An 18,208-nucleotide genomic window follows, 5' to 3' on the forward strand; every position below is an offset into this window, starting at 1 on the left:
CTTTACCCTCGATCAACACAACTACCCTAAACAGATAGCCAGGGCGACAAGTTAATGATTTGGATACAATATATTCATCCAGCTTTCAGGCCTAAATTTAATTGAGAATTATCTGCAAGACTTGAAATGTTTTGTTCACAGATGCCCTCCGGCTGATTTTTAAAATAATTTTGCAAATATCTAAACAAGTCTCAGCTATCTTGCAAAGAAGACTGATGAGAAACCTTATGTGCTAAATACTATGAAATTATATATACATATAAAACGCAGTGGAAAAGGTGGCTTTAGTAATTATAAAATGAATAGAAATGCACACAGCATCATATTGGAAAATGAATCAGAATGAATCAGTTTTCATCTCTATCACATGAAATCTTAATGTACACTTGGGTTTATGATGGTACAAAAGACAATCGCTCAATAAGTTAAAATCATGTCGCAATGCACTAAATTATCCAGTCATTTTTATTAAGATGAAATCACAACATGAAAAAATTTAGCTTTTTACATGTAAAAATAATGACTTTATTTGAAAGTTAAAGTAACTGTTTTCACTGGCGTGACTTTATCTTAATGCAGATAACTTTGCTGTTGTAGTACTAAAGGATTTTATGTTCTTTTAATTTATTGAAACAGCTAATAGGGGTTTACAGTTAAAAAGCAAACAAACAAAATTAATTAACTGTCTTCTCTCACAGCTATGTGCGGTGGTAACATTACCTCATTAAATGGAACCATTTACTCTCCCGGACACCCTGAAGAATACCCAAACTTTCAGGACTGTGTGTGGAGTGTCCGAGTTCCTCCTGGACATGGGATTTACATCAACTTTACTGTTCTAAGCACAGAACCCATTTACGACTACATCACTGTCTGGTAGGTGCTTTTTCCTATAATTAGCCGTTAACTTCTCTTGTTGGGTTCCAATTAGAAGACGTTTTTTAAGCAACTGTTTAGTTTCTAAGACACTCTTAGAAACCCTTATCTGTCTGAGCCATCATTAAATTGTCTGAACTTTTTCTGCATAATTTTTCTTTTTAACATAAAGTATTGCAAGGTCTCTATAGGGGTTACCATGACTAGAGACATTTTTCCTGAAACATACGGTTACCCAAAAAACCTCTCCATGCCCCAGGTTACCTATGTATAGTCTATATATTCTCACCTCTCCTAGGCAACATTATCTCTTAACTCCTACTGAAATGTTATTAAAAGCTGTTTTTTTTTTCTTAACAGAAGACCTTTGTTGATGCAATAGTCTAAGTTTTATTGTGTGGGGGGATGGATTTGCTTTAGATTATATTGGGTTCTATTATTGGCATCCTTGATGGATTTAATACAATAATTAAACCTGGAGTGTTTCTAAATGTATACTTGACTTTTATTTTGGTCAGAAGGGTGATGCAATTTTTAATAATATCAGATGGCCACTCTTTCATATGTGAAAGACAACAATACTCCTATTCATGTGGATTTGAAATATCCAGATAAATGAGGTCTATAAGGTGGTAACTGCATAAACCTGGGTAAACTATACAAAAAAAATCTAATATCTTTCACTCATAAACTGAGAAAAAAGCCTTTTCAGCGCTGTAATTTATGTAAAAAAAAAAAAAACTTAAAAGATGCCCCAAAATTAGAGGCTGTACTCAAAAGATTTTGAGTCTTTTTATGTTTTCCATTATTTAGAAGCTTACCTCGTTAATTGCTGCATTTATAGAGGTTTAATGATTTAATTAGCGTGGTTCTTACTACAAACAGCACCTGACTCAGAATTTGTTTGCACTATAAAATCCTGCAGAGCATTGGTTTATCTCAGGACTGTTTTCTTTCCCATTTTTCCTCCATACCAAACATTTGACGAGTGCTGAACCATGTGTCCTCCACCCATAGATAATTGTGTGAATTCCATGAATTGGGAACACAGCAGGTTTCTGAAAAAGTGGCCAAATGAGTGAATTGGTGGACTGCACGAACAGACAAAAAAAAACAAAAAAAACACCACAATCTCAGTCACAGAGACCTAATGTTGGCTCTCCGCAGAGAGCACAGTGTCAGTGGTAAAGGTGTGATTTTCACAGCGGTCTCCTCAGTCCACCGCCAGCCGACCTGACAGTCTCTGAATCTGCTAATTGGTCTCATACTGAGAGACGTACTACAGGATTTTATAGCAAGAAGTGTCAGATGTATCTGATGTTAGCAAGAACTGTGCAACCTTTCACTGTATATGTTACCCGAGTGTACTAATAATTGTAAGGAACTGAAAACATTGGAAAGCAATATGAGAAAATATTCCAATATGCCTTGTTGAACATGAGAGTCACTTAGTGTAACAACTCCAACTCATTAGAGTTTTTGGTATTGATAAAATCCTATTTCAGTTTTTGTGAATTTTACAATGAAATCCACTATAAAATTGGTTGTAAAACTAGATAAATTGTATTAAATAAGAATGCAGTTTCCACTATACCATTACAAATATGTAGCCAAAGTTAAAAATGTTAGTTTTGAAAAACTGAGTAGGTTCTTCCAGCAGATAAAAAGCAACTTGTGCTTCAAATGAAAACAAACTGCAAATATAAGCACTGCCAAAAAACAGAGATTTTGAAATTTCAAAGCGTACAGACATACATCTTGCCAGGAGCCAGCAGAAACGTTTGCCTCCATACGGAAATGTTTTGGACCAATGAAATGCAGTGACATGTAGGTGGAAGGCTGAAGCAAAACAAATAGTGGTGCGGTTTTTGCTTTTTGTGGATTGGAAGATGGTTGAGCATTCCCCCCGAACGGATTTGTTAAAAGTTTGATTTATGAGTTAACTTCGCAAGTTGTGAAACAATTAAAGCAGCTACGGCTGCTGTGATTGGCTAAAATTGGCTAAAAACTCAACATGTGAGGCAGGTATCCAATTAGCTTAAAGAATTGGAACGAATGTCCCTCTCTTTTGCGAACAATTTCTACTTGATGCTTGATCGATTCACATAGTTTAGTTTGAATTCTACATGGTCGCAATCTGGTCTAATTTTGTTGATGCCGGTTTTCTTCTATTTCTACTAACATTTTATAAACAATCTGGAGTCCATCACTCCACAGTGCGAATTGTTTACAATTAAACAACATTAAAGACAATTGGACATTTTCCTGAAAGCATGATCCATCCATCCATCCATCCATCCATCCATCCATCCATCCATCCATCCATCAACCTAGTGTTTATCACAAATGCACCATCTTTACTGTCAAATATAGAGGAGGAGAGGCAATGATTTGAGCTTGCTCCCTCGCCTCAGGGGCTGAGCCCTTTGGCCTTTGAGTTGACCACAAACTCCCCTGTATATTCTAGCATTTTAACGTCATTGTTCCAACAGCCATATCTTGATCTTAGCTGCATCAGTAAACAAGACAATTATTCCAAATCTGACGGCAAGTCTCCAACAAAACAACTGAAAAAATATATATATAATATTTCTAATTTACTAAAACCATGTCAAACTCCAGACCTCAATCTGCTCGAAATGTTTATGGGGTCCCTCAAAACAGGTGTGCTAGAGAGGAATGCTACAGTTCAGCACAATGAAGTATTGTTGTTACAAGAGGGTTGAAAGAGTCGTTCACAATTAAATGCGACCACACAGCAACTTAAAGCTGCTTATTATTTCAATTTATTAAACTATAGGAGTTTGTGTGAAACGCTGTTTGCTTTTTTGCACTCACTTTTAAATGTCATGGGGAGGTTTTTTGGGTAACCGTATGTTTCAGGAAAATGTCTGCAGTCATGGTAACACTTATAGAGACCTTGTAATACTTTACATGTCAGAATCTGGTAATAATTCAATGTATTTTCTCTTAATTCTGATGCTTAAAAACCTAATATGGCAAAAGGGTTCCTTCTGTAACAATCTTTCTTTTTAGTCACAGATAGCATGTCCTCTGTTTGAGTCTAACATAGGATAAGGCTCTCTTTAAAGGTGAAATAAGTTCAGAATATCACATGCAAAGGCCAACCTGCTGGCTGATAAAAAAGCTTTTCAAGAATACTAATCTGAGTAAACATTGGACCACACCAAGACTCACCTTTAGTATTTCTTTTGACCCGAGAGCAGTGCAGTAAATGCTCAATTCCAATGCTGCAAGAAATGGTACAGAATTCTAAAGTGTTATCTTGATCTACTCTTTTTATTATGAATGAGCCTAAGACATTGCAGTTTGAAATGTTGAGAAGGAAGATGGGCTTTGTTCCGACCACAATGAGTGCGGAAAATCCCTTTGCAGCAAAACGTCCATCTGCATTGGCAGTAAATGGAGCAGCTTCAGTTCTGTATTACAAATATTACCAAGTCTTCTTTTTGTTTAATTCTAGCCTCAAGAAATCTGTTAATCCCAAATAGCCATCTGAAAAATCATATCCATGCAGCAAGTTTTTCATGTCATGTCATAGGTGGATTTTTTTTGGACCTAAATAAAGAACGCTCATGTTTAGGTGTTTTTTGTGTTTGTCTTTTTCTTTTACATTTAAGTGTATGTTTCTCTTTGGGTTTCCCCACAGGGATGGTCCAGATCAATCATCCCCTCAAATAGGCCAGTTCAGTGGGAACACAGCACTGGAGTCTGTCTACTCAACTTCCAACATCATCCTTATTAAATTCCACTCTGACTTCTCTGGATCAGGCTTCTTCGTCTTAAGTTACCATGGTAAGACGCACAGCTTGTTCAGAGCTGGTGGTGTTATTCGGTGTGCTGTACAGTGCAAGTGGAGCATGACATTTGATTTGGTCTGCTCACTTTCAGACGCCACTCTCATTAACCATTGCCTCTGCAGTTTTCTTTCGTGTCCTGGGGTACAGCGATGAAACCATAATGCTGTCATTAGCTGTAGCTGCAATTATGAGACTGATTGGTTTTTCATTGTGCTGAACTATGTTTAACTTTATCCTCATTAAGTTCTTCCCAACCCTCCTGCCTTGAATAATTAGATATTGAATTTAATTCGGCTCAGGAGAATTTTACAAGTTGATCAAAGTTTATTTTACAGCCCATCCTACCAGAAATGAAATGGACAGGACTATCTTTGGTTCGGTTTTTGTTTTTTACATGGACTACAAGTTGTCATGTCCTATTCTTATTTTCAACTTTGCCAATAAAAGAAAAAATATTTTATCTAATATGTTAAAGATATCACTGATGACATTGCCTTTTATGCTAAGAAAGAAAAGACAGTGTAAAAGACCTACAGTTTGTTTGAAGTTGAAACAGTATCTATATAGAGACACCTCTAAGCATCCTCAGCTTAGACTGTCAGTGTGTCTCTATCTGGGGTGAAGGTAAGCCGGAACGGTCTGTTACTGCGTACCAGTAATAGATTTAGGGCCGGTACAGAATACTCGAAACACCTGTTGTCTGCTATTATTTGCGACGAACAACTTCAGCGCACAGTTACCAATCTGAGAGCATGGTGAGACAGATGTACAAAGTTCAAATCTCATTCAGAATGTGTCTGATATAGATATAGATAAAGGTTATATTGGTCTATATCTGAAAAAAATTGAAATATATACAGGGTGTAGGAAAACAATATAATCCAATATATATATTTAAATCTAATTTCATCACGCGCACCCAATGAAGCATCTTCATAGATAAATGATGAAACCGCATTCGCCATGACTCCTCTAAATGTCGCCATCCACGGTTATGTTCTCTATCCTTCGCCATCAAAATATGGAGCAACTCTAATATTCTGCTCCTTCATGCATGCTCTCTTCAGACTCTAAAGAACTTATAATGAACTTGATGCTTTTACGGTGGATGCAGTAGGTGGTGCTTTTCACAGATGTGTAGAGGCGGTCTGCAACTGACCTGACACAGACAGTTGCAGTTGCAGATGATTTTTAATCTGGGTTTAAGACAGACTGTACAGGAGATCCTTCCTGCTTACAATTATTACCACTAAAGAGGCATTTTTAAAAGCTGCTTGTCAGAAAATAAAATTTCCGTGAGTTTTTTTTTATTTTTTTTTATTGGACACTGAAAATTATATTAATTCAATTAAATTTAAAAGCATGTTAAATGAAGTTAAGTAATGCAGGTAAACAAATTGGGTAATCAGTACTAAATTGTAACATCAGCTTTTTTATTTTGGACATTTAAACCAATCAAAGTTCCATCTTATTTCAGTTCAGCAAATAAATTAAAACTATATTAACAAACACTACACTATCTGAATTAACTAAGCTAGATATACTTAACTTCGTTAAATTCTGCTAAGAAAAGTAAAAAAAAAAAAAAAAACATAAATATTGCATCTTTTCACTATCTTGTGTCTTTCAAATTTGAAGGCCTCCTTACAATCATTAGCCTGAACTTAACCTCCCTCCATAGTTTAGATTAGGTTCTAGTCAGGCTGGGCCATTCAAATGTCTAAGTCCATTTTTTTTAACACATTAAAACTTACTTTTGCATTTTCAGACAAAAGAAAAAAATCTCTGCTATGAAAATGTGTCCATTTGAGTTGCAAAGTCTTTGTTGCCAAAACATTATCTCTCTATATTGTTATGATCTTATTTGAACAAAGGGGTGATGGGCTTTTCAAGAGCTGAGATGTTCAGATTTTAAGGACCTTGTGTGCTCTGTTCAGCCGTCTCAATGGGCAATCATCATGCTGCAGATGATATCTCTTAATGAACCATTACATTTCATCGAAGCGGGATTTTTACCAGACTGTGACGTGCTTATGATTTAATTTGATATTGTTTGCAATGAACCAAGCTTTTTTATTAGTTTTTTTAGTCTCATGCTCGTCTCAAGTTTCCCATAAGTTCACTCTGTCTCACTAAGCTAACAAGCGCAGGAATTGTGTACCTGAATTCCCCACACCTCCTTTACATATCATCTCTGAGAGAATTTATAGAGAGGTTATATTTAAGAGGATTTTCCAGTTATGGCTCATTTGCGTCGATTCATTCTTGTGGCAGTTTTCAAGTGTCATACTTGAGAAGGAGCATCTCACTTTGGATGGATTTCAGTTTGGTTTTTTTAACCTTTGCTTTATCAGATAATGAAGACAAGAAGATATTGAGAGCTGGGAGTACCATATATCTCAGTGGCTCTTCATTATTTCTCCGTTAGAAAACATTATTATCAAAGATAAGGGAGCAGTACACTTCTTTTGTTTGGACTAAGCTGCATAAGTTTATCAAAGAGACACTTGTCAAAATAAGAAACATTATTTCCTCTTTCCTTCATCCGTGTCCTTCAGTGAGTTGACCGAAATCCAGAATGTCACAGTTTGCATCCGAGGCGGCTGCAAAAGTGCAAATTTAGATCGAAATGCCAAATAAACCCCCCATAGAAGCAGTGAAACACTACTGGGGATATTTATATTTGTTTTTGTCCTTCTGTTTACTTATCTTCGGGTTAGGATTGTGAATGCCAACTCTTCCATACAAACACAAGAGCATGAAGAGGGGTAGGTGATGTTGTCATGGATATGAGACTAGCAAAGCAGATCTGAAAAAAAAAATGGTCTTAGAGCTTAGCGAGATCTATGGCTGCTTGCAGTGATCCTTTCTCTGTGCACACATTCAGATGTAATGACACACACACAGACCACAAGGCTTTGATATGCATGAGAGCAGCAGATACTATTGGCAGGTCTCATTTTCATAGTCAATTTCATCCTGACTTACAGCCCTCAGCCCTCTCTTATCCTCCTCTCCTCCAGTCTTGTCTGTCTGTCTTTATGTCTGTCTATATTTTCACCCTGTGCCTCTGTTGGTGAGTGATCTACACTCATGCAGTAATATTGATTACAGCCTTCAGCTCGCCGGCTGTGAAGATGGTTTCTTTTTATTAGTCAAGGCAGAGCAGTATATGCGAGGTTGCTCTGTTTTTGATGCCCTGCTTTGCTGACCTGACCACCCTAACCGCCAAAAGTGGAGTTAAACTTTTGCTACCGTGACTGAAATTAAAACAGGTCCTTTTGGTTTATCACGTCATAGGCATCTGTATATTTTTAATAGTGGATAATTTCAACATGAATATCCTTTTCTTTTAATCTGTCTTGGCTTAAAGATTGAATCATGTCTGATATCACTAGTATTTTGATAAAGCTTCCCTCTTTGCTCTCTTTTCCCACCTCTGCTGTGTCTTTGCTTCAAGCCTACCAATTAAGGGTATGCCAGCCTCCCCCAGAAGTACCAAATGCTGACATGCTGATGGAGAATGGCGAGCTGGAGATAGGTGAGCTGTCTGTCTACTTGTCAAGCCTCTGGATGGGTCAATTCGACACTGGATGAAAACTGGAAAGTTGCAACTTTCCAGTCATCCCGGTTCTTGCTGAAAAAGAAAAAAAAGGGCATCGCATTGAAAACATTTGATATTTTTCCTATTTTTAGTACACTGCCTTGCAAAACTATTTCATGTTTTTCAGATTTCTTGAGGTAAAAAACAGAATATCTTTATATCTTGTGGCTTTTCAACAAAAATGTCTGAAAGTATGAAGTATTCCTTTGTCAAATGCAATCCCTATAGTAAAAAGGTGTTACTCTGGTGTGATGAACTTGGAATTAAAGAGAGAATTTGCTCCCATCCTCCGAAGTTTGAAAAAATCATCACTATGTCTCCCTTGTTCTTTGGTACTCGTGTGACATTACCAACCATAATCCTATGAAATAGTTTACCTCTATTCAAACTTCAATGTGATTCACTGATAAAAAAAAAATGTAATTTTGAATTTTTAAACTTGCTATCAAATGGTTTTCAGGCAATTTAAGAAATACAAATGGACAGCTTTTTTATTTAACTGTCAAAGTTAGATTTCACTGTTACATCTGCAACAAGGAGAGGCATATCCAATTTATGGAGAGGCTTAACCTTTACTGGAACCCATGATTGGTTAACTATGTCAACATATCTAGGTTTATCTTTTCCAGATGGGTGTAGCTTTCGTTTTGTCCCTTTGGTTGTATCTTTTTCCATATTGACATTTCTTTTGTTTCTTCACATATGTTTTACTACCTTTTTACACACATATACATACACACACATATTGTAATGCAAGTACCACCCTTAAACACCACCTTCTTAACTGAAGAATGATTAAGTACATTTATTTTGCCCCAACTTGCAACAACTGAAAGACAAGAAGAAATGGGAAAAACTGAGGGAAAGAATATATAGAGTGAAACAGGCCAACTTCACAAACCAATCAATATTTTTGTGTTTGAAATGCCCAAACCATCGGACCTCCCGCTTACTTCTGCAAATATGCATTTCTTAACTTGGCCTTTGCTGCATGCCGCAAAATAAAATGTGCATAGAAATTTAAAATGGAATAATCAATACATATTTACAGAATTTGGGAGGATTTTTATTTTATTTTACTTTTAAGTGGTTGATAAACAGTAAAAAAAAAAAAAAAAAAAAAAAAAAAAAAAACTGTTATACTGAATAACTGCCAAATACAGAAATATAAGGTTCTATTGGAAAGCAGGGATACTTACTTACTTATTACACTTTTTTATATTTATTTATTTATTTTCTGCAGCAATTAAATTAAAATGTATTCATGGTCTTTACAAAGTTTTGTTTATAAGTGGAGAACATATTGAAGTACTAACATTTTTAGAACATTACACATTCCTGAATGTAAAATAGTGGAAAAAAGAAATGTCATACACATTTTTGCTTTTGCTTCCAGGTGACATCATTAGGTACCGATGCCATCCTGGTTTCTCATTGGTCGGCAATGAAATCCTAACTTGTCGCTTGGGAGAGAGACTGCAGATGGATGCCCCTCCTCCTACATGCCAAGGTGTGAATTTAAAGATTTTTCCCAAATTAGATTTTTTCAACTTTCTGAGTCAAAGTGTCTTTTCACCCAAAACTTCCTCACCTTCACTAATTGTCCCTATTCTCAGTTCAATGCCCTGCTCATGATGTGCGATACGACTCATCGGGTGTCATCCTGAGCCCAGGCTGGCCGGAGAGCTACCCGAACCTTCAGATGTGTTCATGGAGCGTTAACCTAGAAAAGGGATACAATGTCACCATAACCTTTGAAAGCTTTCAAACAGAGAGAGAATTCGACGTACTGGAGATTTTTGATGGTAAAAGACCCGGACTCCTCAACACACACACATTTGCGTCTTGCTTTATGTGCTGAGGACTTCCATTAATTTTCAGCCCTTTCTCTGGCCCTAATCCTGACCGTACTCTAAACGGAATCATTAGAGGTACATACAGTACCTTAACCTCACCCTAAACTAAACTCACAATCAGAATTATGTTGTTAATCTCTTGAGGGAATTTTTTTTTCTTGAAACTGTTTACAGAAGAGAAGAAAATAAGATTATAGAGAAAAAATATATACAGTCTAATAAGACTAAAAACAGTAAAATTATAAAAATTGTAACCCACAGTAAAATTACACCCTTACCATACAAACAATGTAAAATATTATATAAGAATAAAATAAGATAAGGAAAATAATACAATAAAGTAAGGAAAAGAATAAAATAAGGATTACATCATATACAATTGACAGTATTTACAATTAAACTAAATTCATACCCTAGTACTAAACCTAACCCCTGGCAAAATAACCTGGAAGGATCAAAAGAATATCCTTATTTTATAATAACAGGACCTCACTGGAAATAGAAGAAAATGAGTTCTCACTCAGATAGCAAAACAGGAACACACACATTTTAAATGTCACTATTGGTAAACTACCGTATACACATCTACATTAATATATATTGTAATGTAAAAAAAAATAAAATAATTTAAATTATTTGCTTCCCTTAAAATAATTAGCTTTAAACTTTTAAAAAAGGAAGACATTGAAGAATGAGATTGATTTTACATCAAATTCTAACTTAAACTGGAAATGAGTTTAATCAATAATAATGTTCTTTTTTATCAAACCAGTATCTACCTACCAATGATTAAACTGAATAAAAATTGATGCACAGTCTGATCTAAAAAAAAAACAAAGATTCTAGAAATGAATCTATTGTACACATTAATCATTTCAAACTTTGATACTATGACTGCAACAAATCTTCAAAACACCTTTATTAATGCTATAATAACTGTTACCCAGTTGTATTTTATTTTCTAGCCATTAACTAATTTGAATGTTGAAAGATATTTTCTATTTCTTCTTTATTCTACCATTCTGGCCTTGGTGTACACTGTGATATTAAAGTAATTAACTTATTGAATTATTAAAACTTGAAAAAAATTGCAGGATAGTAATCATATATAACTGACCTTTGGATGGTCTTAATAACCACTCACACATTTTCTTCTAGTAGTAATATGCTAGAATTCTTAAAGATGTCCAGATCTTAGTGACACCTGCAATAATAGAAGGTTATTATCTTATTAGGGTCAGATCTAAAAGTCCAACAAGGGGAATTTAAGGGAACCTGGAGAAAAGCGATTGATTGAAGGTGATTTTGAACCCTGTTTGGTTGGTTAGTGTATGTATTTAGGTATAATAAACTAGATATTATAAAATATTAAGATGTCAAAAAAAAATTCTTTCTCCTTCCACCACTGCTTTGTGTCTCTCTCACCTAGGACCCACAGCCAATAGTCCAACTCTGGCAACGCTGAGCGGCGACCTCCCAACACCCTTTAACATCACAACCTCAGGTCATCAGTTTCTTGTCCGCTGGTCCTCAGATCATGGCACCAACAAGAAAGGCTTCAAAATTCGCTATGTTGGTGAGTACCAAAGTATGTATCCCAATTCTACTTTACTACTATTTTATACAGTAATGCATGAAAAAAGAGAGTCAGACAGAAGGACTGAAAGTAAACCTCTTTACTTGTAATCACTGGCAAATATAAAAATAAAATAAAGCTTTTTATAACTTTTTTAGGTGCCATTATATTTAAAAGCTACAAATTGGCTTCTTAAAACACTTTATTTGTTTATCTTGTTCATACTTTCCTGGACTTCCGTCTGCCTCATGAAGCACTTTTCTGAATTGCCTGATAGGTTGATGTTCAAGTTTTATTAACCCGAAAAAAGTTTGATAAGATGGGGCATTGCAGATGGTGTTTTACAGAAAACTATACATGTGAACAATTTTGCACTTGGTTGTCCCGAGTATAACTTAACACCGCTGGGTAATGAGGCATGAGTGCTCTATGCAAGGGCATTTCTGACAGTTAAAGAGCAGGAGACAGTTTTACCTGTTCACACTTTGCTTGTTCACACCACAGCCTACAGTCCAAAAGCTGTTTCTTTAACCTTTAAAGCACTGCTGCTCTGTATGATGAATTACAAGCCTTTCAAGATGCTTGGTAACCTTCTTTGGCTGGACGTGATTAATGTGAGCATTGACAAGAGGTTTGAAGCATAGACCTACTTAAAAAATAGTTCGACCTGCAAAATCGACCAATGAGGGAACCTCTTTTTCTAGACTTTTTTAATTACAAAGTGCAGAACATGTTAGTATATACTGTTTTAATAGATTTAATGACACATATTAAAAAATCTTTCTGCAATTTTCCAATATTTTTACATTCCAAAATGTTATTTTAAGTAATTTCTAAGTTTTTAAGCACCATATTTTACAGTCTTAGATAGCAATAAAATTTTTCTTGATTTAATAGAAAATGAAAGTGAAATGGCTCCAACAATGACATCTAATATAACAGTGATTTCTCTCACATATAGCCCCAAATTATATAGCTGTATCTCTTTTAAGTCAGTCTGCTGTTAAATTTTCTTACTTGTATTGCATATAGAGATTACCATGACTTCTGCATTTTTGTGGAAATAGTAAATTAGAATTAGTGTTATTATTGTCTCTCATTGCCTGTCTCTATCTATGAACCCTGCATGTCCGTGCAGGCTGGATAGACTCTTTCACACTTGATCATCATGAGATTTTTAGTGCATCTCTTCTCAAGCTCGTTTGTTCAGGAAGCTAAATCATAACTTTCATTTAAATTGCACTGATGTGCAATTCACATAACTATGTGATGTTCTCAGTTTGGAAAATACTGTAGTGAAGTTATATAGATTCAAACTGTTTTATCAGTATTATTTCACACTTTGGATAATGGCTCGAGTTTTTAAAGAAAAACCTAAGGGATGACTTTAAATTTTAGTCACAACACAGCAATAAAGGGATGTATTAAGGGAGCAAATATATTTTGAAGCAAAGTATATTTTTATTTTCCTGATTTCCTAAAAAAAAAAAAAGCCTTCTTATTTAAGAAGGCATTTTCACAACCTCATTATTTTTGTATTATTGAAATGATCTAAGCTTTAAAGCATCATGATGAAACTCCTTAATGTAAGGCTTTCTGATTATGGTCTTCTGACTAAATATTGGTCTTGGCCCTCAAATTTTGTTTTAAAATCAGAATCCTTGTTTAACTATGAACACAGTTTTATTTTGATATAAGTTGTGAGATTTCTAATGCAAAAGATCAGACAAGGGGTCCCTAAAACAGCATCAGGACAGTTTAGTTAATTTTTCTCTCTTTTCAGACAGTAAGACCTAAAACTATCTACATAAACAAAATACAAATCTAGTTTTTTGTTTGTTTTCTTCAGAAACATATTGTTTTCTTAATGGATTTAAGATTCTTTACAATGCAGTTGTATTAGCAGAAAATTTAGAATAAACATTTATAACAAAAGAAAAAATACTGTAAAGTAAAAAAAAAAAATGTTTAAGCAAATGGAATGAAATGTGTAACTAGGCCAAAATGTGCAAGTATAATTGTGTGGGGAAAAACGTAACAGACTAAAGACTGATCTTAGCAACACTAGCAGGCTTTAAAGCTGGCTTCCCCTAAAAGATTTTTACTTTATTTGGAATCTGTTAACAGATCAAGACTTTGGTGAGATATCTTTAAAAAGTTTAGTCATTGATCATGATCATATTTTATGTTACTGCTTCTAAAACAATTTTCAACTTGATTAATGTATGCATATGTAATGACTTGGCTACAGAAACACCACTTCAGCAAGCATGCAAAAATTGTAAAGTTATGTCTTTGGTACTGTAGATGTTAATATGCTAGTCTTTGATCATTTTCCATCTAAACATTAATGTGCAATAATGTTTCCAACACGTAGTAGTAGTTTAAGAATTGTATGGACCTTAATGATTTATTAAGAAATTTTGTATTAATTCATTTGTGTTTAAATGTCTCTAAAAAAATTGTGCAATGTGTGCTTATAGAATTTACATAATTTGTTTTTATAAATGTTTGTTCCACCCCAGCCCTGTACTGCTCCACACCAGACTCTCCCCTCCACGGCTCCATCTCCTCTCAGACAGGCGGTCATGTAAACAGCGTGGTGCGCTGGGCTTGTGACCGAGGTTACCGCCTCATAGGCAATGGCACGGCGACCTGCCGCCGTACATCTCAGGGCTACCACACCTGGGACTCTCCTGTGCCTGCCTGTCAAGGTACATCAAAATCTGCTTTTAGCTGAAGCAATAGATGCATGTATTTACGTATGTTTTTTCAAAAACCAGTTTTGATGCGTCAATGATGACTTAAGGTTTAACCACAAGACAAAGAAAATGTTTTCTACTGCCTATGATGATAAAAAAACCCAAGCACCACCAAGGCTGAAGTCTATTATCAACTATAAATTGCTGGAAAATTAGTGTCCTTCACTCCCGTGAACCAAGTTTTACATCAACATTGAATGGCAGGGTGCTGCGCAAGAAAGAAACCCTTATTTCAGATTCAACACTTTCAAACCCGCTGCACCAGAAAACTCTTAAGATAATTACCAACAAGAGGATGGTTCAAGTGGGTTAATGTGCGCCTTTAAAATCAAATAACCCCTCACCAGTGTTTAAGCATTGTGGGGATTGCATCAAACTGAGGCATCACTTCAATGCAATCAAAGTTTTGGCCTAGTGGTTAGGGCATAAGGCTATGAATCCTGAGGTTGTGAGTTTGAAACCCACTCCCAAAGTCTGCTACTCTAGCTCTCTGAGCAAGACCCTTAACCCCGATTGCTCTCCTGGCACTGAGCAGTGGCAGGGTTAAATGCTTAGAGTTAATTTCTCCATTGTGAGAGCAATTAGGTTCAATTTATTTGTTTATTTATTTATCAAACAAAGTAAGTAATGTAGATGGAGGACTACCTCCATATGCTTTAAGTCTGTCTGAGATTAAAACAGTAGATGAAAAGTTGAAATGTGAGGGGGTTGCGTGTTCCAGCAGGACACAAATCAAACTGGTCTTCTAGTTGAAAAGAAATCAGTGCAAATCAAGACTCTATCTTGATATCATCTCCAACCCCATCTTGATATCTCCCATCTACTTCATTTAAAAGCTGGGATTTCACCAAGATACCGCACAACTCAAATTACCTCGACTCTTTTATACTAAATTCAAAGATTCAGACAGAATGATGGTGAAAGCTTCCTAATGACCATCAAATTTGTTTTCTAAAGCTATACATTATATATATATATATATATATATATATATATATATATATATATATATATTCTTGAAGCTACATAATTTTAACCTTTTGTCGAAAACATTTTTAAACTAGTGCACCCAGGACTTTATTTTAAATATATTCCACATTGCACGTTGCAATTGTTCCACCTCTAAAATCAAATGGTTCAATCAGACAACATTTCTATGGCATTAACAGCCTTATAATTCAATGCAATATGCTGGCTGGATTGGTGAGTGTGATTATGAATGTCCAGGAAATAAAGGGAACACCTTACCTGTTTGCATGTTCTCAATAAGTGTAACTGTTTTTTCATAGCTGTCTCCTGCGGACCACCTAAGGCTCCAGTAAACGGTGGGGTGCTAACTGCTGACTACTCTGTGGGAACAAGAGTTTCCTACTTTTGCAACGACGGATACAGACTGTCCAATAAGGAACTGACATCAGCCATCTGTCAGCCAGATGGAACTTGGAGCAACCACAACAAGATACCGAGATGTTCTGGTTAGTGAGAAACAGATCCTGGTATCAGCCGTGTGCTGTAACATATGGGCCAAATTTCAAATGCAAGGATTTTGAGTTAGAAAAGCAAAAAGCAAAGTTGTTGTATTTTCCCTCAATCTAATAAAACTTAATTTTCCTCTGTTCCTGTAGTTGTAGTGTGTCCCAGCATTGGGTCATTTTCTCTGGAGCATGGCCGCTGGAGGATTGTCAATGGCTCGCACTATGAGTACAGAACTCGCATCGTCTTCACCTGTGACCCAGGGTACTACAGATTAGGCCCTGCCCACATCCAGTGTTTAGCCAATGGGGTGTGGAGCTGGAAGAATGAGAGGCCACACTGCCAGAGTGAGTAGCGAGGATATGTAATATTAGCTGCTTGGAGCACAAAAAAAGGAATGTCTGCGGGTTTTTTTCGAAGTAACAACAACAATTACTTGATTTCTTCTTTTGTCTGTTGAGAATGTAACAAGGCAATGTTTCCTCCTTTGTCCCTTGTTTCCTAAAATATTTTATGATGTAATTGTAAACAATTTGTATTAATTTGTTAATGGGCAATGATGAAAAGTAGAAATCCCTTAATAAAAACTTTTTAGAGATTGATTTTAGAAGGATATATTGTAATATGTATTGAATCCCATCCCAGTGTTGGCTAAAAGTCCATGAAATTTAAAACCCTTTGACAAAATGTGAGACGCACATGAATAATTATGTCAAAGTAGTTTCTAAATGCATCTTACGATTTCAACCTGAAGAAAAGAAGCAATAAGAAAGATTTTACTGACATGAATGAAAATAAATTATTTGGCACCCGGACCTCGGCAGAAGACATTATGCTGTAAATCTTCATGAGCCTGGATGAATAACTTAGGAAGAGGATTAGAATAACCTTCCCCCCAGGGCCCAGACACAGGTTGTGAAATAAACCAGAGGATTAGAGGGTCTAAGAATGGACTACAAGAGAGGAAGGAGATGGGCCCAAATGGGGCAGCTGAGAATTTATACAAATTAAAACTCTTTATTAGGAAAAAACTGAACCATACAAATTTTAATGCTACATTCATACTGGACGCAATTGAAGCAGCAGAAGCTGCTGGTTTACATGCAAAATCAATGGTTGACGTGCATCAAGGTGCAACAAAAGGTCCTACAGCTCGTCTCGAGCAGCAGGAGCAGCGCATCTTGATGCATTTGAGCAGATGAAACAACGCCTCATGAGCCTCTAAACATCTGTGGTGCATGACTCGCTTCAAAAGCAGCAGCTGCTGGAGTTAGAAGAATTGAACTTTTGCTCCTTGGTGCGCCACATCAACTAATCAGAGAAGCTGATCTGAGGCACGCAGAGAGACAGACACAGCACTGCTGATTTAGAGCACTATAAACACTTCATTGAAACAGTTTATTAATGCCCAAATTAACCTAAAATGTCAAAACCAGGAATGACTTCTTCTTCTCTGAATGGCCTTTCAGTCCATTTCAGTGTCGGACTCTTTTCAATGTGGATAATGTCGCCTTCTTTAGATCTTAAGCTGTAATTTTTACAGGGTTGTTTGTTTTTGACTGGGGGTTTGTAACTTCTGTACAAATTTATCTCTAGAATAAAAACAAGTATATGACTGGACATTCTTATAGTGAAATAAGAGTTGATATTTAAATGCCCTGATATGGCCTATTAGGGGAATGTAAGTATCATATTCAAGGATAAGCTAGATATTAAACCTTAAACATTTCCTTTCAGATCATTTCAATGCTATAATATAAAAAGCAGCATGCTTGATCTGTTGCCATATAATACATCCACTTACCGCCCACCAGCTTACCCTGAATCTCTAAATCACATTTAGAAAGTTGGCAATGGTTGCAATTTACAGATTATTTACATCAAGACAAAGCATTGTATGCAATGGCGGCAGATGACGATTTACAAATTCCATAGATGTGACTGGACTATTACAGTACAATGTATCAATGTAACATATTTAAAGTTGTAGCCGGTTCTTCATTTTGGGCCTAATGCAACAACTAAAAGCTTCATGACGGTGAGAATCAGCAAGAATCATAACCTGGCTTACATATAAACTCATGTGACAGTTCTGTCAGGGGAAACAGCCTGAAAAAGCTTGTCATTTTAAATTCGACTGTCATGTTTAAATTCCTATTTTTTTCTTTCATCTAATTTGATGCTATCCAAAGATGGGATAGTCGCCAAGCAAGGTTAAACTTGCATCCTTTCAATCAATA

At 35.8% G+C, this 18,208-nt stretch overlaps 1 protein-coding gene across 1 annotated transcript in view; it reads left to right on the forward strand.

Annotated features, from left to right (window-relative positions):
* Positions 1-18,208, forward strand: part of csmd3b (CUB and Sushi multiple domains 3b) — a 536,357-nt gene that overhangs the window by 474,363 nt on the left and 43,786 nt on the right. The window contains exons 45-53 of the mRNA XM_038288005.1: positions 699-876; positions 4,547-4,692; positions 8,158-8,238; positions 9,698-9,811; positions 9,918-10,106; positions 11,587-11,733; positions 14,259-14,447; positions 15,785-15,970; positions 16,121-16,315. Of these exons, the coding sequence (XP_038143933.1) occupies positions 699-876; positions 4,547-4,692; positions 8,158-8,238; positions 9,698-9,811; positions 9,918-10,106; positions 11,587-11,733; positions 14,259-14,447; positions 15,785-15,970; positions 16,121-16,315 (1,425 nt within the window). The remainder of the gene's footprint in view (positions 1-698; positions 877-4,546; positions 4,693-8,157; positions 8,239-9,697; positions 9,812-9,917; positions 10,107-11,586; positions 11,734-14,258; positions 14,448-15,784; positions 15,971-16,120; positions 16,316-18,208) is intronic.

This window comes from Cyprinodon tularosa, unplaced genomic scaffold, assembly GCF_016077235.1.
Source record: "Cyprinodon tularosa strain WSP-4 unplaced genomic scaffold, ASM1607723v1 ctg247, whole genome shotgun sequence".
Taxonomy (NCBI): Eukaryota; Metazoa; Chordata; class Actinopteri; order Cyprinodontiformes; family Cyprinodontidae; genus Cyprinodon; species Cyprinodon tularosa.